The following is a 27,012-nucleotide window of genomic DNA, read 5'->3' on the forward strand; positions in this document are numbered from 1 at the left end:
CCGGAAGGAGGGGCAAGAATCAGGGGGGTCAGCGTCAGAAGAGTCCAGAAAGGATGAAACCCCAGCGGGCAGGAGGGCCCAGAGGAGGAAGGAGCTAAGGAAGAGGTGGAGCAAGGCTAGGGTCTTAAACTGGTGTCAGGGGGGAGGAGACTCAGACGGAACTTCGCCGGTCTAGACTTTAAGACGTAGAGCAGCACGCTCCGGCTTTGAAATGGAAACTGAACTTCAATAAAGACTTTTGTAAATAACTACAGCCGGGCGTTGGTCCTTTGTGAGCTGGGACCTAGGGGCGGCTCTGACACTACCCATTTGGCTGGGCTTCCCCTGCCACTCTGAGCGGCTTCCAACAAAATATCAAAATAATGCAATACATCAAACATTAAAAGCTTCCCTAAACAGGGCTGCCTTCAGATGTCTTCTAAAAGTCTAGTAGTTGTTGTTCACTTTGACAACTGGTGGGAGGGCGTTCCACAGGGCGGGTGCCACAACCAAGAAGGCCCTCTGCCTGGTTCCCTGTAACTTGGCTTCTCGCAGTGAGGGAACCGCCAGAAGGCCTTCTGCGCTGGACCTCAGTGTCAAGGTAGAATGATGGGGGTGGAGGCGCTCCTTCAGATATACTGGACCGGCTGTATTTAATGGTAGTCCTTGTCTGCATAGACCTTCTGAAATTAATGAACAATGACTAAGTTAGGCATATTAATTTCAATGGAACTACTTTGAGTAAAACGTAGTTGGAAATATTTCTTAACGTTGAATAGCATTCATGCTTCATAGAGTGTAAACATCAGTCGCTGCCTTCAACTAATGTGGAGTTGGTGTGTAGATGGTGGTTATTTTTAGAGGGCTTCTCAAGATGACCTGTTTATTTAGTATTCATCCTAATTTGCTTGCACAAGGCTTACATGGTGGTTAGATTATGTCTGGTCTTTATTGAGCATTTGTTCTGATTTGTTTACAGGGCACTTACATAACAATAAGCATTCAAAAACTGCTAGTGCATTTGCAAATTTAAGCAGGGTCTGATATGGTTTCAAATTGGATACAGGACCTCATGCTAAGATTCCTGCTTTGCGGGGGGTTGGACTAGATGACCCTTGGGGTCTCTATTCCAACTCTACAATCTTTCATTCATTCTGATTTGCTTGTGGGGTGTTTATACACCATCCTGTTAATCATTAGTTCAATGCATTTCCCTGTCACTTTCCAAACCACACTTTTTATTTTTTAAAAGTGGGTTTGTCGTGCTTCAATCCACTTTAAATGCACAAACCTAAAGTACCAGTGTGCACTTGAATTCCTCCTGTAAAAGAACTGACAGCCAGGAGGTGGTGATGTCTGTGGGGGCATGTCATAAGTCCATCACCTGCCCCCTCTCCCTCTGTTCTTCTCCCTTCATTGTCTGTGAATTTTCCCTGTCTAGCACTTGAAGAGATCAAAGGTCCTAAGGAAACAACAGCCCATACAGCAATGGACTTGTGACAGGCTCCTACTAAAATCACAGGTGCCAGCCATCATTACCCGTGTTTCTTAAGATAAACACCATAATTGCCCTCAGTGACTTTCAGTAGTCATAAGGTTTGCAGACAAGGAACCCTGTGAATAACATCAAATAGCCATTTGCACCACAAGATTGTTCATTGGGATAGCATCACTTAGCTCTTTGGCTACTGAAGGCAAAATGTTGCAAGGCTATCGCAGCAGGGCAAATCAGACCACAAGGCTAGTGTGGCCCCTTTTATTATGTAGGGATGAATGAGGATTTGCTGAAGAGGACTAGTCCTGGTAGATCCCTCTGGGATAGCTGTGCGAAGGAGCCTTCAGTCAAGAAGCACATTAGGAGTAAAGGTGCTTGCAGTTACATTTCCCATGGTGTCTGTTAAGTGCTGGGTCCTTCTAGGTCACATTCGAAAGTCATCCTTTCCCGTGTGGTTTCTGCATCGTCAGTGAGACGGAGAAGACGTTAGTTGACTCGGTGTATGATCTTTGTATTGAGCTTCGTATTGAACCAATGGCTTCAAGTTCCAAGAAAGGAGATTCAGAAAAAACTTTCTGACAGTAAGAGCTGTTCGGCAGTGGAACAGACTCCCACGAGAGGCGGTGGACTCTCCTTCCTTGGAGGTTTTTAAGCAGAGGTTGGCTGGCCATCTGTCATGTATGCTTTAGCTGAGTTTCCTGCATTGCAGGGGGTCAGACTAGATGATCCTCGGAGTCCCTTCCAACTCTACAGTTTCATGATTCTGTGCACTTGTTAAGGGAAATTCCTCATTTCTGGTCTTGCTGGATCTGCCTGTAGCTTTTGGTACCGTAGACCATGATCTTCTGTTGCGTTGCCTGCTACATTTAACAAGTGTTTAGGGGAATGCCTTCCAAATGATTTGCTTTAGCAGTTCAACCGAACGATCCAATTGATTTCATCTGTCAATGTAAATTGATAGGAATTGATAGGAGGGTGATCAATATATATTGCTACACTGTATATTTAGACCTCACTCTAAATATATTTTGAGTTGCTTTGGGACTGTTCATGTGTAAAGGGACCCATAAATGAAACAATTAAAAATAACAGAACATTCAGGATCAAGTTACAGGGTTGTTTACAGCTGATAGTGAGTGCACAATCTGTGTACATTGCTACCTCCAGTTACGAACTTAATTAGTTCCAGAGGTCCGTTCGTAACCAGAAAACGCTCGTAACACGAGGTGCGCTTTCGCTAATGGCGCCTGCCGCACTGCTGGAGTGCGACTTCCGCTCACATCCCGAGGCAAAGTTCACAACAAGGGGCATCTACTTCCGGGTTAGTGGAGGGCGTAACCCAAAGCGTTCGTAAGGAGTATGGTACATAACACGAGGTACCACTGTCCACAAATAGTTGAAATGCACAAATGAACAAGCTGCACTCTTTCACACAACGACTTGAACATGAACAGGGACAGCATGTACCTGGGTTCAGTGTAATGTGTGAACAAGCTTTATCTTTGTCCTGAACCAGGGTCTGAATGTCATGTTCAAATGGCTGAGGGTGAATAAGTTAAAATTGAACCTAGACAAGCTGGAGGTGGGGATGGTTGAGAAATAGCCTTAGTCTGGAGGGGATCAGCCTACCGGTGACCAATAGGGTTTTTGTGACTGGCTAAGCACAAACCCTGGGTGTAATACTGGATCCTAGTGCTGTTGCCAGGAGGTGCTCCCCCCCCCCCCAATCTTGGGCTAATTAGGAGGCCATTTTATGGCAAGGTGAGACCAAGGTGATGCCAATCCACGCTTCTGAAACTTTGAGCCTTGATTACTGCAGTTGGTTTCACATGGGACTACCCATGAAGATGACTCGGAAGCTTCAGCTGTCATAGAACACTGCTGCACACCTTCCGACATACGGACACAGGGAGTTGTCTTCTGCCAAGTTGGACTATTAAAGACCATTGTTGTTTCTATAATGACTGGCAGTGGTTCTCCATGGGTTCAGATCAGACATGAGGTGGTAGTACACAGCCGTCATGAATGGTAGCCATTGGTAGACTTATGCTCCATGAATTTGTCTGTTTCCCCTTTTAAAGCCATCTGTGCTGGTGGACCATCGCACCTTGCAGCACTGAATCCCATAGTTTAGCTATGAGCTTTGTGATACCCACCCAACATGCAACTTGGGTTTTTCTGGGATCTAGAATTACGTGAGAGGCCTGTGTCCCATTTTCTCCATGCCACGTAAAACAATATGCACCTGTAGCACATTCCCCATGTTCCTAAAACTAAAAAGCAACCTTTCCCAATAGGCGAATTGCTCCAACCCCTTTCTCATTTCCTCCTGACCCCCTTTCTGCACCTTCCTCAGCCCCCAGGTACTGAGTGACGGGCAGGGAAGAGGAAATTCCCGACCCTTTTGGGAGAAGAACAGCGGCTCCCCTTTGCAAAACTGGAGAACTGCATTATAACCTTGTGACTCACACCTGAGGTGGGAATTGGGACAGAGACTTCTGCCCTTGCAAACAGATGGCATCAGGATACTGTTGGAAAGGAAGGTCGCTGCCAGATAAAAGGAGGATACAGAAGTATATTTTTGGCTTGCTCGTATATGTTGTGTCATCATAAAATTGGGCATTCCCTTCTCTTCCCTCCCCCTTTGTCACTTTTGTGGGGACTTTCTCTGTTGTTTTCCTCCTTCCCCTTGGCATAATGGGACTCATTATGATCAGAGCTGAGAATGTTGCATACCTTTGGAAATACGCAGCCCACCCCCACCCCTTCAAGGCTGGGTTGGGGAGATGAGGGGCTGCATTATCTTGAAATTCTGGACATGGAACACTGCCTATGCCTTCTGCTCAAAGTGGCAACTTCAGGAAAAGAGCGTGGCCTGCTTTCGCAGAGGCCGCAGGTGGCCGAGTTGCTGCTAAATGACCTTCTGCCTGCGGGATGTGAGTCATTTCTAAACAGGCTTCGCAGAAAGGCGGCGCAATGGCCTTTAATGCGCCTCATGACAGTCTTGTGAGGATAAACACATAAGGGCTGGCTGCTTCTGCATCACCCTTGTCCAGCATCCTTGGTGGCAATATAACAAACCTTGAATCGTAGAATTGCAGGCGTAGAAGAGACCCTAAGGATCTTGTCTAACCCCCTGCAATGCAGGAATATGCAGCTTACAGGGATCAAACCTGTGACCTTGGCATTATCAGCACCACGCTCTAACCAACTGAGCTATCCAGGCTCGTCGGGACCTGTTCTGCATGTGTGACAGAAAACTGTTATTTAGCTTGGCATTGCCTACACATTGACTGACAGCAGTTTTCAGGGTGGGGGGTGTACATTAGTCTTTTCCAGTCCTATCTCGAAATGGCAGGGACTGGACCTGGGTCCTTTTGCATGCAAAGCATGTGTTCTGCCTCTGTGCAATCGCCCTTCCTCTACCAATCAGATCAATTTGAATCACAGCTCTTGGAAAGAAAAGCAGTTAGAAATATCCTTTCCATTATACTCACCACCTGCTTTCTCTTTCCAGGTGCTGGTCATCTTCCCAAGGAACTTAATGAAACAAGTAGAAGAATAAAGAGTTATAAAAATCCATTTCCTCACTCCCATCTGGGGAAAAAAACTGAAAGCAGGGGGGTAGAACAAACATGGCGGACTATTCAGCTTATAAAGAGACGTCGAATCGTCACTTACGTTTCAAGCTCCAGAGTCTCGGCCGCCGTCTCGATGAATTAGAGGAAGCGACGAAAAACCTCCAGAAAGCTGAGGATGAGTTGCTGGACTTGCAGGACAAAGTTATCCAGGCAGAAGGCAGCAACTCAAGCATGCTGGCCGATGTGGAAGTTTTGCGCAAAAGAGTCTTGAAAATTGAAGGGAAGGATGAGGAGATCAGGAAAGCGGAAGAGCTTTGCCAGCTGATGAAGGAGAAACTGGAGGAGGAGGAAAGTCTCACTCGGGAGCTGAAATCCGAAATTGAGCGGCTTCAGAAGCGAATGGCAGAGCTGGAAAAGCTGGAGGAAGCTTTTGGCAGAAGCAAGAATGACTGTACTCAGCTCTGCCTCAGCCTCAACGAGGAGAAAAACTTGACGAAGAAAATCTCAACGGAACTGGAAGTTCTTAGGGCTAAAGTAAAGGAACTTGAGCAATCTGAAGACAGGCTGGATAAAACTGAGCAGAGCTTAGTGAGTGAACTGGAAAAGCTTAAGTCGCTAGCTCTCACGTTTGTTAACGAAAAGAAACACTTCACTGAGAAGGAGAAGCAGAATGAGAAAATAATACAAGAGCTGACACAAAAGCTTGAGCAAAATAATAAACTGAACCGGGCAGATCAAACGCGAAACACATCTAACCTGCTGGAAAGATCATCCAATAGTATTCTGGACAGAAATGACCTGAGGATTGAAGTTGACTTGACAACTTCGGCGCTGTCCTCGAAGGAAACGAGGAGAAAAGGGAGTTTGGAATACCTAAAGCTTGTGGAAAACGAAACTCGGAACAAGTCAGAAAATCAGAAGAATAAGAATCAAGAAGACAACAAAGTGAAGGACCTCAACCAAGAAATTGAGAAGCTAAAGACTCAGATCAAACACTTTGAGTCTTTAGAAGAAGAGCTCAAAACCCTGAGAGCAAAGAATAATGACCTGCATGACAGCTACTTGAGCGAGCAAAACAAAAATAAGCTCCTCATAGGCCAACTTGAAGAAATAAAAACGCAGATGAAGAAGCAGAAAGAACTGGAGAATGGTGAGGCAGAAACAGAGGAAATTAACTTACCTAGCCGAGTGAAGCACGACAGACCCAAACACAGAGCTGTCACAGCGGAGTCAGCTATTTCTAAGCATAAGTCTCGGGAACTTTCTCCTCAGCACAGGCGGGAGAGAATACGCAACCGAGAATTCTCATTTAATAGCGAGAGCCAAGGCAGCAAGAGGGTCACCAGCCCTAACCTAAATAGCAGGAGAGCAGCCAAAGCATCGAGCACATCAGCGTTATTGGACACCTTAGCAACTGATGCTAAACGGACAGAAGACAAATCCACGCTGGGCATGCACTTTTCCTCGCAGAAAGACAGTGGAAACCCACCAGCGGAAGTAAAGAAATCTAGAGAGCAGCCATCTGTGCTTAGTCGTTACCCACCGGCAGCACAGGAGCACAAGTCTTGGAAAGCCTCTTCGAAACCCAAGAACGAGAGTGCGTTGAGGAGCAAAGTGGAAAAAACCTCCCAATCACCCAACGACGCTCATCACTGTAAGTCTGACGAACTTGAAGAGAAGCCCAGCAAAACGGAAACCTCCATATCGCCTTCTGAAAAGGGAATTAAGACGCACGTTGCAGAACAACCTGCTCTTTCGACAGAGACTCGCATCTCAAAAACTAACCGCGGGGCCTCCAATGGAACTGCTTTGTCCTATAGGAATTACCTCTCTACGGAGACGTTAGCTGCTGAACCTGCCACCTCAAAGATGGAAACCGCTTTGGTCTCATCTCGCAGGCAGCACTTGGAAGAGAGCTCTCCAAAGGCAGTAAACTCCCAGGAAAGAGAACTTCCACACGGAATGGTAAAGCCCTCACCTTTAGCAAAGTCTTGGCTCATTTCAAGAAGTCAGGAAGATCTCTTGCAGAGTCCCTCAGATCCTCAGAAGGAAGAAATGGATCAGACCGCTGCCTCAGCAAACTCTAACAACGGGGGCCTAAAACCCACTTCTGCAAGGGCCAGAGCTATCAACACCAACAGCCATGAAAAATTCAGCACCAAAGAAGAGACAAGTAAAATGGCAACTGCTTCTGCTGCTGCTGCTGCTGACGTAGGGCTGAAAAGGGAACCTGCATCTAGAGAGTTCGCAAGCTCCAAGAGGGGTATTCGAACATCTCCTTTTGAAAACGATAAAAGTACTAGCAGCGAGGAAGAGCTCAGCAGGTCCTCCAGGGCTTCTTCAGCCGCTGCCCTTACAGGGACGAAATCAAGAAGGCAGTTCAGTCCCAGAGAAGCACTGAGGTCTAAAGCCGTCATCAAGCCTGCGATTGTGGAAAAGGACGTGAAGGAAATCATGGGCGGCACAGGGCCAGAAGCCAGCTCTGAAAAGCAGCAGCCTGTCTTCAAGACGGTGTCACACAAAATGACAAGCAGCATCACCATTTACCCATCTGAGCCTGTGACTCAAAGGACCAGCGCGAGCGATGCCGCGAAAGAACAGCAGCACATATCTGCCAGCAACATCCGAGTGCTTCCGAATGAGCTTTCGCTGGGGACAAACGCGACCAGCACACCTTACGAGATACCGATTAACAAGAGCAATATAACCCTGAAGTTACCCGAGGCTGAGAAGAACGGGGACCCTGCTCCTAGGAGCAGGGTGGAAACGGTCGTCTCAAAAAGCAGCATCACGATAAAACCTTCTGAATTCGGCGAGAAGAACAGTGAGCCGCCTGTGGAGACAATCAACTGGAAGAGCCACGGTGCTTCAGAGGCCAACTCGCCCGACACCAAACACGTCACGGTGAGAAGCGCGTGGCGAACGCGACGGGGCTTGCAATCGTCGGAGGACTCTGCGACGAAGGCGGTTGAAAATGCAACCCCTCGAAATCCATATAGGTCATCTACGGACCCCCACAAACCAGAAGGGACTAGTGCACGCATATATGCAATTGAGCAGAATTCCAGAAGGGCCAGCGCTGGTATAAACTCTTGGAATGCTCTGGAATTAGACTCTAGAAGGACCAAAAGTAGCTTAACTGCATCCGAGATGCTTGGCCAGCGGAGCGGCATTAGTGATCCTGCGACTGCTTCCCCTTGGAGCTGCACAGTATTACCGGTAAGTGTGCTCCGAACTTTTACCGTAAAACTTTTGCATTCCTAAATCAAGTCAGGCGGGGAAATATCTTTTTAAAAAAAATCAAGGGGAAGATGAAACTTTTTTGAGGGTATGGGCTACACTTGCTATGAAAGTAGGAAACTGTCTCAGTCTTGGCTTCCCCATCCCCTTGATATGTAATAATACAATAATAACATTGGCATATTTTATGTATGTGTTTATTTGTATAATATTTGCCTTTTGCAGCTTCATAGAAGGCCGCCTGCAGAGTTCTTTTAAACAATTAAAACGGTCAAATAGTAAAATATAAAATACAGTGGTACCTCGGGTTAAGTACTTAATTCGTTCCGGAGGTCCGTACTTAACCTGAAACTGTTCTTAACCTGAAGCACCACTTTAGCTAATGGGGCCTCCCGCTGCCGCCGTGCCGCCGGAGCCCGATTTCTGTTCTTATCCTGAAGCAAAGTTCTTAACCTGAAGCACTGTTTCTGGGTTAGCGGAGTCTGTAACCTGAAGCGTATGTAACCCGAGGTACCACTGTACATGACCTTGGGCAGGGCTGCACAAATGTTGACTTGGCTTATGAGCCAGCTGTCGTTTGTGCTCGTCATCACTTTCCTTCCCTGCATTATTTGGCATTGGGGAGAGACGGGGGCTTTTCTCATTTCTGTGGGATATGGGAGATGAAAGAAACAGAGGGAGTTGCTCCTGCTGCTCAGAAGGGAGCCCTGTTGTTCCTTTCTTGCCCAAAAAAAATCCAGTGGAAAGGAAACTTCTTGGGTTTGCCTGGTTCTCAAAAGACAACAAAGTGAGTGTAAGGCAAACCTGTTTGGCTACAGAATTCTGTAAATGGGTTGTCACGTCTGAAAAAGCCCCCTTCCCTGTCACTACCCACCTTACCTCACCCCAAATAGCAGAGTCACCCAGATTCTAATAAACACCAAATAGGAATTTAAATACCAGCAACCCATACCTCTTCATTGGATCATGTGCTGTACTGACTTGTCCCCATCCCTTAGCTAAGCACAGGCTTCCTCAACCTTGGCCCTCCCTATGTTTTTGGCCTATAACTCCCATGATCTCTAGCTAGCAGGACCAGTGGTCAGGGATGATGGGAATGGTAGTCTCAAAACATCTGGAGGGCAGAGTTTGAGGAAGCCTGGCTAAGCACAAACCCTGGATGTCAACATCGATGGCCAAGTGAGAGAGACTGTGGCTACAGTTTAGTACCAATTTACCTGGGACTAAGCTTCAGTGAATTCTTGTGGGGTTTTCTTCTGCATAGACATTTATAGAATTGTACTCTTAACATGTCTGACCTGTTGAGGCATGGTCCTTGGGTAACTTTCCAGCATAATCCATGCTAATTAGAGAGAGAGAGAGAGAGAGAGAGAGAGAGAGAGAGAGAGAGAGAGAGAGATGGGCACACTTTTAAATAATTCTTACTATTTCACTGAGTTGTCATAAATTTCACCTTTATTTGATGAACTGAAATGAGTTGTTTTCTTCATTATACAGTGATTGTGCTCTGTGGAGGAGGTGGGGAATGAGTTCTACTTAGATCTCAGGCACCAAAATATCCCAGCCCCTTCCTATCCAGTCAGTTGCTTTATATTGTCTGTGTGCAGTTCACTGGGGATGGGGTGTCAGTGTAGCACCTAATGTAGTGGAGAGATTCTTGTCAATATTTAAATAACTAATTGGTGCTTGAATTCTAGTGTTAAAGGTAAAGGGACCCCTGACCATTAAGTCCAGTCATGGCCGATTCTGGGGTTGCGGCTCTCATCTCACTTTATTGGCCGAGGAAGCCGGCGTATAGCTTTCAGGTCATGTGGCCAGCATAACTAAGCCGCTTCTGGCGAACCAGAGCAGCGCACGGAAACGCCGTTTACCTTCCCGCTGGAGTGGTACCTATTTATCTACTTGCACTTTGACATGCTTTCAAACTGCTAGATTGGCAGGAGCAGGGACTGAGCAATGGGAGCTCACCCCGTTGCGGGGATTCGAACCGCTGACATTCTGATCGGCAAGTCCTAGGCTCTGTGGTTTAACCCACAACACCACCCGCGTCCCTGTTCTAGTGTTAGGAGGGAGCAAAGTAAACTCTTCTCTGCCCACTTTCTCCAGGGTATGCATAATTTTTATAAAATTCTATCATGTCACCTCTTGCTTGCCTTTCCTCTAAATGAAAAAAAAAAACCCACCCAAATGCATAGCAGCATAGAATCCAAGAGTTGGAAGGGACCCAATGATCATCTAGTCCAACCCCCTGCAATGCAGGACTCTCAGCTAAAGCATCCCTGACAGATGGCCATCCAACCTCTGCTTAAAAACCTCCAAGGAAGGAGAGTCCAACACCTCTCATGGGAGTCAATTCCACTGCCACACAGCTCTTACCATCAGAAGGTTTTCCCCCGAATGTATAGTTGGAATCTCCTTTCTTGCAAATTTAAGCCATTGGTTCGAGTGCTGCCCTCCATAGCAGGAGAAAACAAGCATGCTCCCTTCTCCATATGGCAGTCCTTAATATATTTGAAGATGGCTATCATATCTCCTCCTAGTCCCCTCTTCTCCGGGCTAAACATACCCAGCTCCTTCCAGTGCTCCTCATAAAGCTTGGTTTCCAGACCCTTGATCATCTTGGTTGCCCTTCTCTGCACACATTCCAGTTTGTCAACATCCTTCTTAAATTGTGGTGCCCAGAACTGGATACAGTCTTCCAGGTGTGGTCTGACCAAGGCAGAATAGAGTGGTACTCTTACTTCTCTTCATCGGGACACTATACTTCTGTTGATGCAGCCCAGAAGTGTTGCTCCATCCCTTGATAATTCTGGTTGCTCTTTCCTGAACCTTTTCCAACTCTAAATATATCCCTTTTGAGTCGAGGCAATCAGAATGGTATTCAAAATGGGGTTGCATTTGGATTTCTGAGGTGGGGAACCCTGTACCCATAGACCTTTATGCACATAGGCTTCCTTGCTTCAGGCAGGTAGAGAGCCAAGAGGAGCCTCGCTTCAGCAGTGGTGGCAGTGCAGTCCCAAGGCCCTGTAATCACGTGATCTCCCATCATGTGACTAATGTGTGAAGGGGGGCTTTTCTTAACCAGCCCAAAGTGTGCCTAGGTTTCACTGAAATCAATGGGCCTTGGAGTTATAAGTTTAATTGAAGAAGAAAGGAATGAAAAGAAACACCCCACCACTGGGCACAGAATAACGACTGGCCGTTTGTTGGGTGTTCACACAAAACTATAGGGGGGTGTTTGTGTGTGGAATGGAGTTTCCTGGAAGAGGGCGTGACTGAACAGAAGCATTCCAGACTGCAGCACTTCCCATCCCATCTGTTAAAAATAAATTATGTAGGCAGTATTTACAGTGCTAATAGGAACCATGTCAGTGAGAAATGAAATTTTAAACCCTTCTTACACTTTTGGCACCTTAAATTTAGAATGCAGCAAGGCAGGAAGTACTAATTCTGCCTCTCTGTGCTCTTTTACACCTGCGCTATAAATATCCTGTGACTCTCCTAGGCAGTTCCTTCCATTGCCCCAATACTGTCACAGGTAGGAGATATATATCGTTTCTCAAACTTAAACACCTGCTGACAGTGGAAATGAAAAACAGCCACAGCGACACCTCATATATACATAATGCATGGACAAAAAAAAATAAAAAAAATAAGTACACACAAATATAAGTGCATTAAGGATACACTGATACACAAGTAAACGTATTTCAAAATCATTAGCAAATATAGTGTAACAAAAGTCTTAATCGCCCAGCTTACAAGGGCGTTATCTGCGGATTAATCAATGATAGGAAAATGGGTCTAACGACAGTGCATTATATAGCTCAACAGGAAACTGATCAATCTCAGAACAACTTGAATCATGAGCATAAAGCGCAATCAGCATTGGCTACTGAAGGATTTCATTTACCGTATTGGCCTGAATATAAGCCTCACTTTCCCCCCAAATTCCGACACTGAAAAATTAAAGTGCGGCTTCTTTCACAACCTTATGGGTATTTTTTTCTTTTTTCTCCCCCCCCCCCGCCCCCAATTTTAAAGGTGCGGCTTACATTCGAGTGCGGCTTATATTCGGGCCAATACAGTATTTCATTTATAGCTTTCCTTTCTTTCTACCACGGATGCTTTCGTTGAGATTCCTGCATTGCAGGGAGTTGAACCCTTAGGGTCCCTTCCAACGCCACGATTCTCTGATCCACGGGGGTCTTTCATCCAGACCCAGCCCTGCTTAGCTTCAGCAAAGTTGCTGCATCGTATCCCTTCAAGGTCATGCCCTGGGATTTATTTGTTGAGTTTTATCACTTTTTAAGAAATTTGTATCTGCAAAAGACACTGAGATATGCCAAAAGCTTTTTTTGGAAGATCTTAAGAAGTGGGGGAATCTCTTGCTGACTCTCTTGTTAGGATATATCCCTTTTCCCTTCACAGAGCTACAATTTTCAGTGTGGTTTAACAGTCCCTCTTCCCAGGAAACTCTGGGAATTGTATTCTATGAGAAAGGGGAATAGAGGTCTCCTAAGAACACGTGTGGCGCTGTGGGTTAAACCACAGAGCCTAAGGTCGGCGGTTCGAATCCCCGTGACGGGGTGAGCTCCCGTTGCTCGGTCCCTGCTCCTGCCAACCTAGCAGTTTGAAAGCACGTCAAAGTGCATGTAGATAAATAGGTACCACTCTGGCGGGAAGGTAAACGTCGTTTCCATGCACTGCTCTGGTTTGCCAGAAACAGCTTAGTCATTCATGCTGGACACATGACTCGGAAGCTGTACGCCGGCTCTCTCGGTCAGTAAAGTGAGATGAGAGCCGCAACCCCAGAGTCGTCCGCGACTGGACCTAACGGTCAGGGGTCCCTTTACCTTTTCAGAACTCCCGCCGTCCTAAACAAACTACAGCTCTCAAGATGCTTTGGTGGAAATCATGACCTTTTAAAGTACTGTCACAGGTAGTGCAGAGTACTAAGACCAGGCAGTTTGACAAATCACATTCCAGTGAAATAGTTTGATTGTAATCAAAAGGCCGCGTAGTTCCACTCACTTCTGTGCCATTTTCCTGAACAGAAGCTTTTAACAGAGGAGCCATAGCTCAGTGGTAGAACACGTGCTTTGCATGCAGAAGGTCCCGGGTTCAGTCCCCAGCATCTCCAGGTACTGCTGAGATTGTCCGCTTCCCCTAAAAACCTGGGGATACTGGCCTGACTCAGTATCAGGTAGCTTCCTATGTTCCTAAGTGACGAGCTCTAGTTTCGCAGCTGTCTCTTGAACACATGGAAGATGAGAATCAAATCCTGTTGCTTTTGTCCACCTGGGTGCGTGTGTACAGGAAAAATTGGAAATGGGAAAGCCTTGACATTAGGGAGGGTCTTCCCTTTCTGGTGATAGCCATTTGTTCGAATAATATAATCAGCGAAACATTCATAACACGGAGATGATTTCGGGTAGAGCGAAGACTTAGCAGACCTCAAGCGCACAGCCTTCCGAATGCTCAAGGAAGCAGAAGGCAACAATTAAAAGTGCGTGCGTGCATGCACTTTTTGTTTTAAAGGACATGTGATTCTGAGGGACGCATACAGAATGATTTTTGAACGTAGGGTTTGGCTACTGCCCCTACTTGAATAATACCAGCTTGAAATTAAAGCTCGGCCTTGTGCTGTAGCTCCCTCTGCTGGTGGTAGCCTGCAAGTGCAGTATTATTATTATTATTATTATTATTATTATTATTATTTAACGCACACCTCAACAAAGTCCCATCTGGACTACTGCAGTGCGCTCTACATGAGGCTGCCTTTGAAGGTGATTTGGAAACTACAGCCAATCCAGAATGTGGCTACTAGACTGGCAACTGGGAGTGGCTGCTGGAACCACATAACACCGGTCCTAAAAGATCTACATTGGCTCCCAGTATGTTTCTGAGCACAATTCAAAGTGTCGATGTTGACCTTTAAAGCCCTAAATGGCTTTGGCCCAGTATACCCGAAGGTGCATCTCTACCTCCATCATTCAGCCTGGACACCAAGGTCTAGCTCTGAGGGCCTTCTGGCAGTTCCGTCTTTTGTAAGAAGTGAAATTGCAGGGAAATTTTGGTTATTGTTATCCACCCTGCAGAATGCCCTCCTGAGAAAAAGATTGCTGCCCCTTTTGAATTTATGGAGACAGCCACCTTTCCCCCTCAATACAAGGCCCCTAAAAGGTACTGTACATATTTTTCTCCTTACAATACCCCAGGAGGGGGCCTGCCCAATATGATGTGCGGTTGCTTGGTGAAGGTAAAGGGACCCCTGACCATTAGGTCCAGTCATGGCCGACTCTGGGATTGCGGCGCTCATCTTGCTTTATTGGCCGAGGGAGCCAGAGTACAGCTTCTGGGTCATGTGGCCAGCATGACTAAGCCACTTCTGGTGAACCAGAGCAGCGCACGGAAATGCCATTTATCTTCCCACTGGAGCGGTACCTATTTATCTACTTGCACTTTGATGTGCTTTCGAACTGCTAGGTTGGCAGGAGCAGGGACTGAGCAACAGAAGCTCACCCCGTCACAGGGATTCGAACCGCTGACCTTATGACTGGCAAGTCCTAGGCTCTGTGGTTTAACCCACAGTGCCACCCGCGTCCCTAGGTTGCTTCCTAGAGCATTTTAAAAGACATTTTCTGTACGTGGTGCTGTGCTTCACTTACTAGGTGCTCCAAAGAAGTTGAAGATGATTTTTAAAAAAAGAGAGGGAGGGAAATATTGGTCCACTTCATAAATTGTAAATTGTCAGACTGTTATGCCTAGAGCGGTTCATTGGTACGCTGGTTGGACTGGCACCTGAGAGACTAGGGTTCAAATCCCCATGCGGCCATGAAACTGGCTGGGTGATTTGGGGCCAGTCACTGCCTCCCAACCCAACCTACCTCACAGGGTTGTTGTTGATTAAATGAGGTGAGGGGAGAAACAAGTTTGCCACCGTGAGCTCCTTGCAGAAAAAGGTGGGATATACATGCTGCAACAACAACAACAACAACTATTATTATTATTATTATTATTATTATTATTATTATGTTTTGATCTTCCTATTTCTCTCCTATTTGCTGGCCCAGGAAGTGCACCTTGACTCTGTGAGTGCTGCAGCAGTTCTTAACTTCCGTGTCTCAACAATGTGTTTGCACAGATAGGCATTTCTAAATCCACTGGAAGGCATTGAGAGGAGGCTCCTTGCTGGCTGCTGCTACCCTTCTTTGTTTCTTTTGCTTTTTAAGGCATTGTAGTAATTTTTCATCCAAGATCAAGAAAAGATCAGTAAAGTACAATTGAACAAATGCAGATCTCATATCATTCTCTCCCTCCCCCCCCCCCTGTGAATTAAGATACATGGTAGGTGGGACTACAAAGCCAGTGTGCCAAATACAGAACAAGAAAAACGGTGAACCAGTCACGCAAATGCGCAGAGTCTCTCGCAAAGCCAGCATACAGAGCAGAGGGCTTCAGACCTTTGGAGGTGGAATTAATAAAAGTCAGAAATGGAAACCGCACATTTTCCAACTTGTCTGGTTTAGCTTGGCCTTTGGCCAGTCTCAAATTATGAGTAAGTTTCTCCATCAAAGCCAGACATCAAATACGCCTGGTACCAGTTTTCGGTGGAGGGGGCTGAGGATGTTTCTCACTTTCCCACTATTGATATCCTAGCTGCAACGAGAAGAAAGGAAATGAGAGAGCCCTGTGGCTGCTGACCAAAAGGGAAAGCAGGGCTGGAGAGGGAGACTTGGGGACTGTGTGGCTTATGTTTTTAGAAAGCTTACAGCCTTCCTACCAAACCATGGAGTCGGGCTTTGGGGAGGGAAAACTCACCCTGGGGGAAGTGAGAGGGCAGGGCTTGATGGCTTTACCCAGACTCTGTGTCTGGAAGCAACTCCTGCGAGGCTCCATCATATTAAAGCACCCAACCTTTTTCCCGGTTCTGGTACAGGAGGAAAACAAAGATTTTGTTCCCAGTTCCAGAAGAAAACCATTTGGCTCCTCTGAGCAGCTTGCCCGGGCTGACACACCGAGGAAGAGGCCAGACGCCAGGCTGGAGGCCACACGCCAGCTGTCGGACAGCAAGGCTGAGGAGCGGAGGCGTTGGACCAAAGGCTGCTCAGAAGACAACTGAGCCTCTTGATGTTGAGGTATGTTTGTGTTGTTTTAAACAAGAGGTCCTTGTTCCCACTTTGTCCTCTTATGGGTAGTGCCTGACTGTGCCATCTCAGCCATGTGCTTAAGTTGGACAGGGCAGCATGCAAATCACTTGCTTGAAAGCATCTGATCGAAGTCTCCCTGCATATGCAAAAATGTCACAGGCTTTCCATGAATGGTGATGATAATGTATTGCTCCATGTATGGCTTCATGCCGTGCGATTTCAAGGTGGTTTGTGTGTGTGGAACAGAAGTCGTATAAAAATGGATTCCATTTCAGGAAACCATGAACAAACTGACCACAACTTCAAATAACTGAAAACCACCAACCACCCGCACAAACATTAGCATAATCACCATCAAAACAGCTAATAACAAAATCAGCAGAGGTAAATCTTGACCTACCACTGAAAAGAATTGCAAGGTTGATGCCAGGCGGGCCTCCTGGGGAGAGCAATCCACAGTTGGAGGGGCCACTCCTGGCAAGTCCCTCTTTCTTGGCAGCCTTCCGTACTTCTCCTGGAGTAGACATGAAGAGGAAGGCTCAGATAATTATGTAAGGGTCCGAGAGGTGGATGCATACTGGGAGAAATGTTCCCTAAGATGTTGGGATCCCAATCTGTAAAAAGGCTTTGTAGTTTAGAACTGGAACTTTGAATTGGGCCTGCAAATGTATGCAGTCTGTCTATGCATGACATTTACTGGCAGTAAAAAAAAGGGGGGAGGTAAAGGACCCCTGGACAGTTCAGTCCAGTCAAAGGCAACTATGGGGTTGTGGTGCTCATCTTGCTTTCAGGCCAAGGAAGCTGGTGTTTGTCTACAGACAGCTTTTCAGGTCACATGGCCAGCTTGACTATACCGCTTCTGGCGCAATGGAACACCGTGACCAGAGTGGAAACCAGAGTGCACGGAAACGCCGTTTACCTTCCCGCCTATTTATCTACTTGCATTGGCGTGCTTTCAAACTGATAGGCTGGCAGGAGCTGGGACAGAGCAATGGGAGCTCACCCCGTTCTGGGGATTCGAACCGCTGACCTTCTGATCGGCAAGCCCAAGAGGCTCAGTGGTTTTAGACCACAGCGCCACCCATGACCCATATTTACTGGGAGTCACAAGTGTGGAGAGAGTGCTGTTGTGTTCAGGTCCTGCTTCCAAGCTTCTCTTCTGGTTGGCCATTGTGAAAACGACGCTAGATGGACTCGATGGCGATTTGATCTGACCCTGCAGTACTCTTCTTCCCACTCCTGTAGGTGTGACTGCGCAGACCAGGAAGAGCAAAGCAGTAGAGATCTGTGAAAAAGAATTATTGTCTGATGGCTTAATGTGGTGACTCCCCCCCCACCTTCTCTCTCCCTAGGGTCTTTCCCCCTCCAGTTGCATGACCTCCAGAAGCTGAGCTTCATTCTTCATCCCTACACTGGTCTCTTCCCTGCAGCCAGTCCAACACAGGGACATGTACAGTGCCTGACTTTTAACCCCTTCAGTGCTCAAGGTCCTTTCTGCCCACTAGCCTTGGGTGGATGATTTTATTTTTTTATTTTTTTAAAGGTGGCTTTGTGTTTTCCTTCTCCTCCCTGGAGGAGGCCGCAGACACTTCGCTCAGGGGAATCCCACTCTGAAATCTTATTGAGCTTGAATCAATGGTAACCCATGGCTGGTAAACAGCTCTGCATCTCTCTAGGAGGTACCCAATAACTTTGGATCAGGTTGGACAAACCTTTGAGGCGAACAGCCTTGACCTCTGCCATCTGCCGCGCTTTTTCCTGGAGAAGCAAGAGGTGTGGTTTTGTGTGTGCGGATGTGTGTTGGTAACCACTGCAAGAAGTAAGAACTGCCCCAGACACACCTGCTTGCCGGATCTCAAAAGCCCAGAACGGCACGTTGAGAATTTCTGTTCCTCGCCAGATTTTTGCTGTTCCATCTTCAGAAAGAAGTTTACATTGAAGCTGGTTTCCGTGTGCTGCAAGTACTCTCTGAGATGCCGCTCCGGAAAGGATGGTGCGGGGAGGGGAATGACACAGTTCCAGGAACCCCACTCCAAGGCCATTGCTTCCCACCAGCCATAGCTCTCTCGCAGCATACCTGCACTGCAATGGCGTGGCCATTTGCAAGTACTTCTGCCTGAGCCTGACACATAAGCAATAAGCATGACATCCAAGATTTTCGCCCATCTCCCGCTCTGCAGGCTGGGTGCTGAAGAAGCAGCCCCTTCCCTCCCCAAGCGCTTGAGTTCTTGCCTTCGCTTCCTTCCTTGCCCGCAAGCCTCGCAGGATCCAAACTCTGGCTGGACTCAAATCAGGCGGAGCAAGAAACCTCGCCGACACCCTGAGCCCATTGTCATCCCAGTCAAAGGAGGCAGAGTGCTCCGTGGGGCCATGCTTGCTTGGAAGAGCCTGTGGCGCATTACTTGAACTAACAGCCTGAGGCCTCAGTGTGGGCTGCACCACAACTCAGGACTGGGGCAGCCACTGGGCATTTGGCACAACCTGCTCAGAAAAGTGGGGAAGAAGAGGCTCCTTTGTTCAGCACCTCAACATATCGGGGGGGGTGTTATTCCTTTATTTCTGCTACCTCACTCTTCACTTGCATGGGCAAAGGGACCAGCGGAGACTCATCCAGAGACACAGCGATTGCCCTCTTCTGCACCCGAGTCAGCAGACAGAACGTTGGACCCCACCAGTGCCACGGCAGCTGCTCACCTTGGCCTAGTCTTCTCAGTCTTCCCCCATGCATTTGGCACATAAGGCTTAGATGCTGCTGTAAACGTAAGTGTTTTGTACCCACCTCCCCTGCCAGGCCTTTCTAGGTATCCATTTGGTGGCAGATTGGACAGCACTGTTCCCTCGAGGAACAATGTCCCTGCCACTCTCCCTCCAAGCAGAGGTAATCCATTCAGACTTAAGGAGGCAGCTCAGTTTCACTCCCAATGAAAAGGAATTGGGAACAAAACAATGTTTTAAAAGTTAGGTAGAGAGTTTAATGTGCATTAGCAATGCATTACCACATGGGTTTGGTGCATAAAGCGTATTCATTCTGCCCGGAGTTCACACATGCACAGTTAGGTGAAGCCTGCGACTCTGCGAAAAGCCAAGAGCTTCCAGGGTTTCAGATGGAAAACCTGGTTTAGGAAAAAAACACCCCGGATTCACTTCTTTGCCTTTTTTATTAAAAAATAATAATACATTGTGAACCGTTAGAAATAACTGAGGTTTGCTGTGGTTCCTACTCTATCCTTTACCCAACAGTTTTTAATTCAGCCAAAGGTTTTAAAAAACATATTTTAACTGATTCAGATGTGAGAGGCACAGAATGTGGGCAATGGTGCCATTTATCGGACCAAGTGGTTAAAAGTGTTCACAAGCTTCTCCCTGAAGCTTGAGTGTTCTAAGAATAAGTTTACATGCCCCTGAGTTTGGCTAGCAGTGCTATAAAAGGCACCATTGTTACGTACTGATTTCTCACAGAGGTGGGCAGAAGGGTGTGCACCATCTTTTTAAAATTATTATTATCCGAACTGTGCTAACAAAAGTTAACTTCTGCAACTTGTATGAATCATTCACATTTTCACGTGCTCTCCTGCTTGTCAGTGGACTGGGGAAGGCACAGAAGCCAAACAATGAGATCATCTCAAGTATTGCCCATGCTCTTTCACGCATATTTTCAGTGTTGAGGTCTAGAACCTTGTGTTTCATGCTCCCGTCTCTTTGTGATGTAATCACAGCATATCTGTGGTCCCACTTTCATTCACCAATTACAGGCCTCTCACCGGGGGGGCAATTCACAGATTTTAGCTTGCTTCCATTGATGGGTAGTCTGTTTACATAAAGGTCTCAGCAATAACTGATCTGTAAGCAGCCATTTTGAACTGACATGCCCCGTTATGCTCAGATGGTGCCCGTCTAGCGTTCAATGGGGGGCTGTGATTTAATCCAAAGTAGGATGGTGATTGTTTTTGCTAAATTTTTAAAAGCCATGTCGTAGTTGATTCAAGAAAGCACTTTAGCACCTGAAAAGTTCGATTCAACGCTGATGTTGGATCTCAGCCTACTTGAAAATTAAAGCAAGCCACCAACCAACGGGGAGGAGGGTGTTGCTATCTGAGCCGTTTGTTTGGCTGGGTCATAAATGCCTAGAATTTCCTGTGACGTGCACCAGCTCCAAGACCACTAGTTCATAAAGTGATAAAATAGCCCCTTACTGAAACTTATTTATATGAAAATAAGTTCCTCTTGGACTTGTTTGTCTGTAATTATACTTAGGAATGCAGCCTTATTGGACATTTCCCCTCCTCTGCATGATGAAATTGAAGCCATTTTCATTGTGCCTGTTCAAAGCAGTGACACTTTGAGTGCCCTTAGAACGCCCTGCCTGATTTTCTGGTGCAAAAGAAGCCCCACCATGCAAACGACAACCCAGGCAACTTTTTTCCCCTGTTGGAAAGCTGGCTTGACCACATTCAACGCTGCAAACTTCTCACAGGATCTGGAAAATGCTCCACCCCCTCTGAGCACTCCATTTACCATAAGAGCTAGAGATTATTCACTTGAATTTGAAACTATTTTCTGCATGACTAATGCGTTCACAAGTTTAACCCTACACGGAGATCGTTCTGAACGACCCTTTCTCCAGGACTGAGTGCTCAGAGTCAGAAAGCTAGGTATCTGGGTCCAAGTAAAAGTCGCCCAAGAATAAAGGGTTTGGCATTTGAGCCAGACACAGAAGGATGAGGGCAAGTGTCCCTTGTTCCTAGGCTGATAGCACCTCTGAAAGCTGCACTGATACAGCTGATTTTTACAAAAAGGGAAAACTTAAAGGAACCAGTTACAGATAGGTAGCCGTGTTGGTCTGCCATAGTCAAAACAAAAAAAATTCCTTCCAGTAGCACCTTAAAGACCAACTAAGTCAGTTCTTGGTATGAGCTTTCGTGTGCATGCACACTTCTTCAGATACACTGAAGAAGTGTGCATGCACACGAAAGCTCATACCAAGAACTGACTTAGTTGGTCTTTAAGGTGCTACTGGAAGGATTTTTTTTTGTTTTAAAGGAACCAGTTATCTGTGTCTTAGGCCTTTGTTCCCTAGATGGGGAGCGTTGTGAGCCCTCCAGCTAGAGTTTGACCACCATCCTGGGTGTGGCTGATGGGGAATTGCGAGTCAACTATTGCTGGAAGGCCACAGGTTCCACATTCCTAGAACATACTTGAGCAGCTGGGAAGAGGAAGAATACAAGCCCCCCCACTTCAGATTAGATAGGAAGCTTTTATAACAGTAACACCTGGCCTTGCTTAACCAAGGAATCTGCCTCAGCTTTGGCAATAGGGCTTGATGGATGAGGCTGCTGCCTCCTTTCTGAAGGCACGTTATGGATCCCCCACCTCCCCGTAAAAGAGAAATGAATTTGCCCTGAGTTATTTTAGCTAGTTTATTGCTTCAGGGCAGAGGACACCCTCCCCCTTTTTTAATGTTTTTCAGGCCTGGGGTCTGTTGATAGTCTTACATTTCACTAAGCATAAGGAATGAATGTAAATATCTGTTACAGTATCGGTTGGGGGTTATTTTACTGATGGCCCCATGAAAAAGGATGACAAAACCCTAAGGAGACCTTAACCCTGAGTGCAATAGGAGCTGATTGTATTATGGAACTAGCAGTGGTGAGTTCAGGAAACAAGAGACTGTTTGGCTCAAGTTGCACACTTTAAAAATAAACAGCTGTAAAGTGTATTTGTAAATATTTGCCAGCATTTTGGCAAGTTAATTTTTGTTTTAACTGTAGCATATAAATACAGTAGGAATCCCCCAGGGACTTTCTAATGCTGAAAATTTGTGTGTAAAAAAACAAAACAAAAAAACAGTTCCAGTGTTGTAATTATATGTGCTGCATGTGATTATTCCTTTTTATGTCGAGAAACAAAAAAAGCAACTTCTTCCAACTGGAGGTCAGAATTGCCCTCATGTACAGCCTGCACAATGTTGCATAACCTAGTAAGACCTGCTCCTTCACCTCCCTGCATTGCAAAAAGCAGAACCGCTTCTCCAATGAAAAGCCAGAGAGAGACCATAGCTCAGTGGTAGAGCAGATGATTTGCATGCAGACAGTCCTGGATTCACAAGGTCCAGTCCATTGACAATACTTGGGTAGGCCAGCCCAGTGTAAGGTAACGCCATACTTCCTCAGGCCATTAGTGCATCTCTGGTTTTACGACAAGATGTCAAGAGTGCCAAGAACCTTGAGTTTTAGCCATAGATTTGTCAGAAGGGACCCATATGTATGCAAGCAGCCAGGACATTTATTGTCTCACGGGCTTTCTGGAATTGACATTTCCCCTTCTCAAAATGTGTATATGAGATGAGAGAGGCTTACATGATGCCACCCCTCTACCCTGGGCATCAGTGGAAGACAACCCCACAAAAGATCTTGCTGCTTCAGTTGAAACCCCAACTTTATATCCAAAGAGGGATAAAGTGGTGAAGGTACTGCAGTGCAGGGCCCACATCCTTCTTCCCCTTTCTCTTTCCTCTTGGCTAGAGACCAAAGGATTTGCTCAACCTTTCTGTGGCTGTTGGGAGTACAGTCTACTCCTTCCACGTCTGCACAAGGGGGAAGGCACGCCGGTCTTCCTGCCATTTATAAACACTTGAGAATCCTTCAGATTGTGTGGAATGTATTTTTAAGAGATGAAAATATATTTTTTCTACTTGCTAATGTTAAGACTGGGTGGAAAGGGATTGTCGAATCCTGACATGGTGTGCTTGCAGGCAGATGAGCATCTCCTGCCTTAACATTCCCTCGCTTTCAGGTTAAGAGAAAGCAAGTGCAATTTTTAGCAAAATGTGTTCAGAGATCCTCATTTGCCAGCCCTCCAGAACCCAGGAAGCTACCAGCACTGTCCCAATCACTCCACTCCTGACTCAAAAGGAAGCACTGTGGTGCTAGTATGTTCAGCTGGGGAAAGGCCCTGCTCTTTCACCTCCCAAACCTGCTTGCACACGGGACAGCAGGTGGTGCTAGCCTGCTAGTCACAGAGCAACAAGTCTGCATGCTATGTTTAAATGCAAACATTTGTCCGCATGTTATCTTCTGACTAATGCTGTCTGTTCTACAGTACTTAATCAATAAAACTATTTGTATGTTACTCAAATGTGTGAATTGCTTTGAGATGGAAAAAACCTTTTGCTTCTTGTGAAGAAGAAAGCCCAGCCAATTTTGCATACCCCACCCACAGTGTTTTGGCAACAGCTCTAAAGTACAGAGAACTGCATTGACTTGTTCAAGATCCACATGGATGCTAAATAGTTAGCACTTTTCCAGGCATTTTTTGGACCTGCACAATACAATTTTTCTCCCTGAAATTGAGCCCAATAATAGAATAGGATTTACAAGAAAACCTGCCCTTGTGCATATCAGGTACCTCTTGCCACTGGCCTCTGACAACCCTGTCAAATGAAGACAGGACTGGATGAGACACTGGGCCATGAAACACAGGATTCAGAGCCTGGCCAGGAGAGTGGAATCTCACTACAAAACAAGCATAAATATAGTTTCTCAGTCCTTGGTGTCCTCCAATTTTGTTCTTCCTTGTCCTGGCCTTTGAAAATCCCAGCACATACTTTGCCTGCACCAAAACTGATTCCACCCCTTTAGCTTCCTAGCAAGAACCATCATTTATCTGTAACTGTTCCAGATTCAATGTGCCTCCTCCAAGTACCCATTCTAAGCACCTTGAGTTACTCAGCCATTTCCCCTCACATCTCTAGATACCAGTTAAGGATCCTCAATCTGTAACTTTTTAGTTGCATATAGCAGAGAGTAGGGCATTGCATCCTGCAACATACTCAAAATGAAAAGAAACTGTGTTTCTGTTGTCCATGTTTTTATAAAAAAGGAAGTTTTATTTTTGCTTCCCAAAACAAAACCCACATAAGACAATCTTAGTGACTAACAGCAGCTAACTTACAAGAGTTCTAAACCCTGGAAAGAAACAAACAAAAATGCATCTGTACCAAAAGAGATCTCTGTCAAGAGAGACCAGAAGTCTGGATTTGGGGGAGAAGGTGCACCGCTCCAGAGAATCGAGGCTGCTGTGGCAGTCAGGAACTGCGTTCTTGGACGACTGAAGTCTAGGAAGGCCGCTCAACAGGGGCGATGCTTTTGACTCCTGGTTACACCTTATAATTGGTAGTGCTACAGACCAGGAAGGCCACTTGCTTCTAATCACGAGTCCATGCAAGGCATTCATAACCCACTGCATTGTTACATGGCAGGAGCCTGCTGCGCAGCTGCAACAGGAGTAGCTTGGCGAGGCAGAGTGTACATTGCACCGAGAAACTGGTCTGCAATGCGTCCAGCTTCTCTCAGTCCACTCAGCAGAGCTCCGTGAACAGTTGCTGGGTAGTTGCGAATTGTATGCTCTCCTGCAAAGAACAGGCGAGGAATTGGCTGGAAAAGAAATAAGAGATTGGCAATGTTACAAGAGCCCCAGTTTACCTGCTGAATATAGCATACCTGCAAAACAAGGAAGGTTTGCTAAAAAGCTGTCACTCCAAGTGACGCCTGGGAATAATTTTATCATTTGTTTGTTTTTCCCAGAATCAAGCATCCCATATGGATTGCCCACAGAGAGAGTAGAAGAAATGTGTTCGGCATTTCAATGTGGCAGAGGACCAGTTTTCCTCCCTGTGGTCTAAAGGGAAGCAGAGTGCAAATTTAGCCACAGGTTGTCATGAACTTGAAAAACATATTCAGCATCTCAAGCTGGTTTAAACTTACTTCTGTGTATGTGCTTGAATTGAATGACCCAAGTGCACTGGGGTAAGGCCGCTTGCTTGGTTTCAGAAGCAGATAGCAGGACCAATTCCCAAGTTGCACCTTAAATTTAGTCTCATCCCCTTTCTAGAGTTTGCAAACAAACACATTTGGTGGGTGGGGAGTGGCAAGAGGGAACTGTTACTTCATTCCCATTATTCATAATTCCTTACACCTACTGCAGTGAGCCCAAAGGGCAGACATCAGATCTTTCTATGGCCTGAATAGCACCCAGCTATGGGTTGCTCCTAGTCAATGTTAACAACCAGCAAAGTTGCCAGGTTTTTTGATCTTCCCTTTTGATTCTCCCCCCCCCCCACAAAAAAAAAATGCTGAAGAAAGGTAAAAAGGTTGCTTTCATGAGAAGTTGTACTGATACTTGTAATTAAGAAAAAAAGCAGCTCCCACCCATGGTACTTGCATGCTAGACAAGGAAGCCAAGTGGGATGAGATTAATAATAAAAATAAATTTATAAATATAATGAAATGTTCCAGGGAAAAAATGTGGTACAACGTCAAAGGATCCTGCTGCTTCTTGGTGCTAATCTGAATGCAGTTCTCACCTGGGGAGCTCCTGGAATGGCTGGTCCTGGAGTAATTGGCTGAGCCATCAAGTCATAATCATTTCCTGAAGATCCAGCTGCTACATAGGAATAGGATCCTCTGGCCCAGGGGTCTGCCCTCCAACGAGAGACTACTGTTTCCTTAGGCTGAGGACAAAGGGGGGAGGGTTACGCAAGTGTGTAACGTTTGGTGAAGTCCCTTATACTAGGAGGATGTGTGCAGGCACACATATCCACATGCTTTTTCCTAGGCTGAGGAAAACTGCAAGTAACAGAAAGCCCTGAAAAGCCTGGAAGCAATGCCCAATTATTCTCCTGTCAGCTATGCTTTCAAGGTTGGCCCATGTCTGCAGAATGGAAAGCAGGAACATCCAGAGTGAGGGAAGGGAGTCCAAGCAGTTCTAGTTGAGGGCAGCAGGTGGTGAAAACAAAGCATACAGAAGTGATTCTCTTTGCAGCCAATAGCCAGCCTAAAGTACACAATCCTAACCTATAGGAATGGCCCTTCTCTGTTGGAAGGCTTTTTCTAATCATAAATCCCTAATCATAAATCCACGTGATACCTGAGGGACAGCACTGCTGCCAAAAATGCCCTTGAGAATTGCAAGACAGCGCCCGACAATGACATCATCACTGATGTTCTCCATTATTCCGGCTGCTTCACCTGCCACCAAGGCCAGAAGAATTGGTGCTGTGGAAAAGATTATTGGGACATCAGCAGAACGCAAGCGCTAGCCAAATAGCTTTAGTTTCATCCTGCACAGGAATGTGCTTTATTAAGGTTCTCTGGCAAACAGCCTAAATAACAAGATTTCTCACTGAGATAAAGAGCCAAACAAAAACTGATGGCTTTTGTTTCTTAAGGAGACAGAGTTTATCATCTTAAGAGGGCACAGAAGGCAAAGATAGTGCCAAGTAGGAGTCATTTCTAACCACTTAGGAATTTCTTAAGTTATGTATATTGCTTCTGACAATAATCACACTGTCTCCAACTGAGAAGTGAGAAAAGGGAGCTCACTTCAACCAAAATTGCCTAGGCGAAGACTTCTCACTGCCCGGCTGAGCTGCTGCCAGTGACATTGAGCAACACTGAGCAAGGTGGATTTATAGTTTTTTAGTTTCTATGGTGAGACATGCAACCAGAAGCTGGCATTGCAAGGGGGCAGGGGGCTGGATCAGATCAAATGCAGTCAGCAACAGGAC

At 46.2% G+C, this 27,012-nt stretch overlaps 2 protein-coding genes across 5 annotated transcripts in view; one reads left to right on the plus strand and one right to left on the minus strand.

The window, feature by feature from the left end:
- The window catches only part of LUZP1 (leucine zipper protein 1), a 67,595-nt gene extending 47,192 nt beyond the window's left edge, over positions 1-20,403 (plus strand). For 3 of the 4 annotated variants that reach the window (XM_083750703.1, XM_083750701.1, XM_083750702.1), the window contains 3 exons: positions 4,992-8,274; positions 16,238-16,436; positions 17,801-20,403. In XM_083750703.1, coding sequence (XP_083606829.1) covers positions 5,110-8,274; positions 16,238-16,420 — 3,348 coding nt within the window. In that variant the 5' untranslated portion in view covers positions 4,992-5,109 and the 3' untranslated portion in view covers positions 16,421-16,436; positions 17,801-20,403. Of the gene's footprint in view, positions 1-4,991; positions 9,992-10,355; positions 11,187-11,228; positions 11,944-16,237; positions 16,437-17,800 lie in introns of those variants that run through there. The other variant, XR_014567132.1, reaches the window with a different exon arrangement.
- Positions 20,404-24,312: 3,909 nt separating this feature from the next.
- The window catches only part of KDM1A (lysine demethylase 1A), a 35,915-nt gene continuing 33,215 nt past the window's right edge, over positions 24,313-27,012 (minus strand). The window contains exons 18-20 of the mRNA XM_083750707.1: positions 26,373-26,500; positions 25,810-25,956; positions 24,313-24,880 (exon numbers count right to left, since the gene is read on the minus strand). Coding sequence (XP_083606833.1) covers positions 24,695-24,880; positions 25,810-25,956; positions 26,373-26,500 — 461 coding nt within the window. The 3' untranslated portion in view covers positions 24,313-24,694. The remainder of the gene's footprint in view (positions 24,881-25,809; positions 25,957-26,372; positions 26,501-27,012) is intronic.

The sequence above is a fragment of the Podarcis gaigeae genome (genome assembly GCF_964106915.1).
Source record: "Podarcis gaigeae genome assembly, chromosome: 8".
Lineage (NCBI taxonomy): Eukaryota > Metazoa > Chordata > Lepidosauria > Squamata > Lacertidae > Podarcis > Podarcis gaigeae.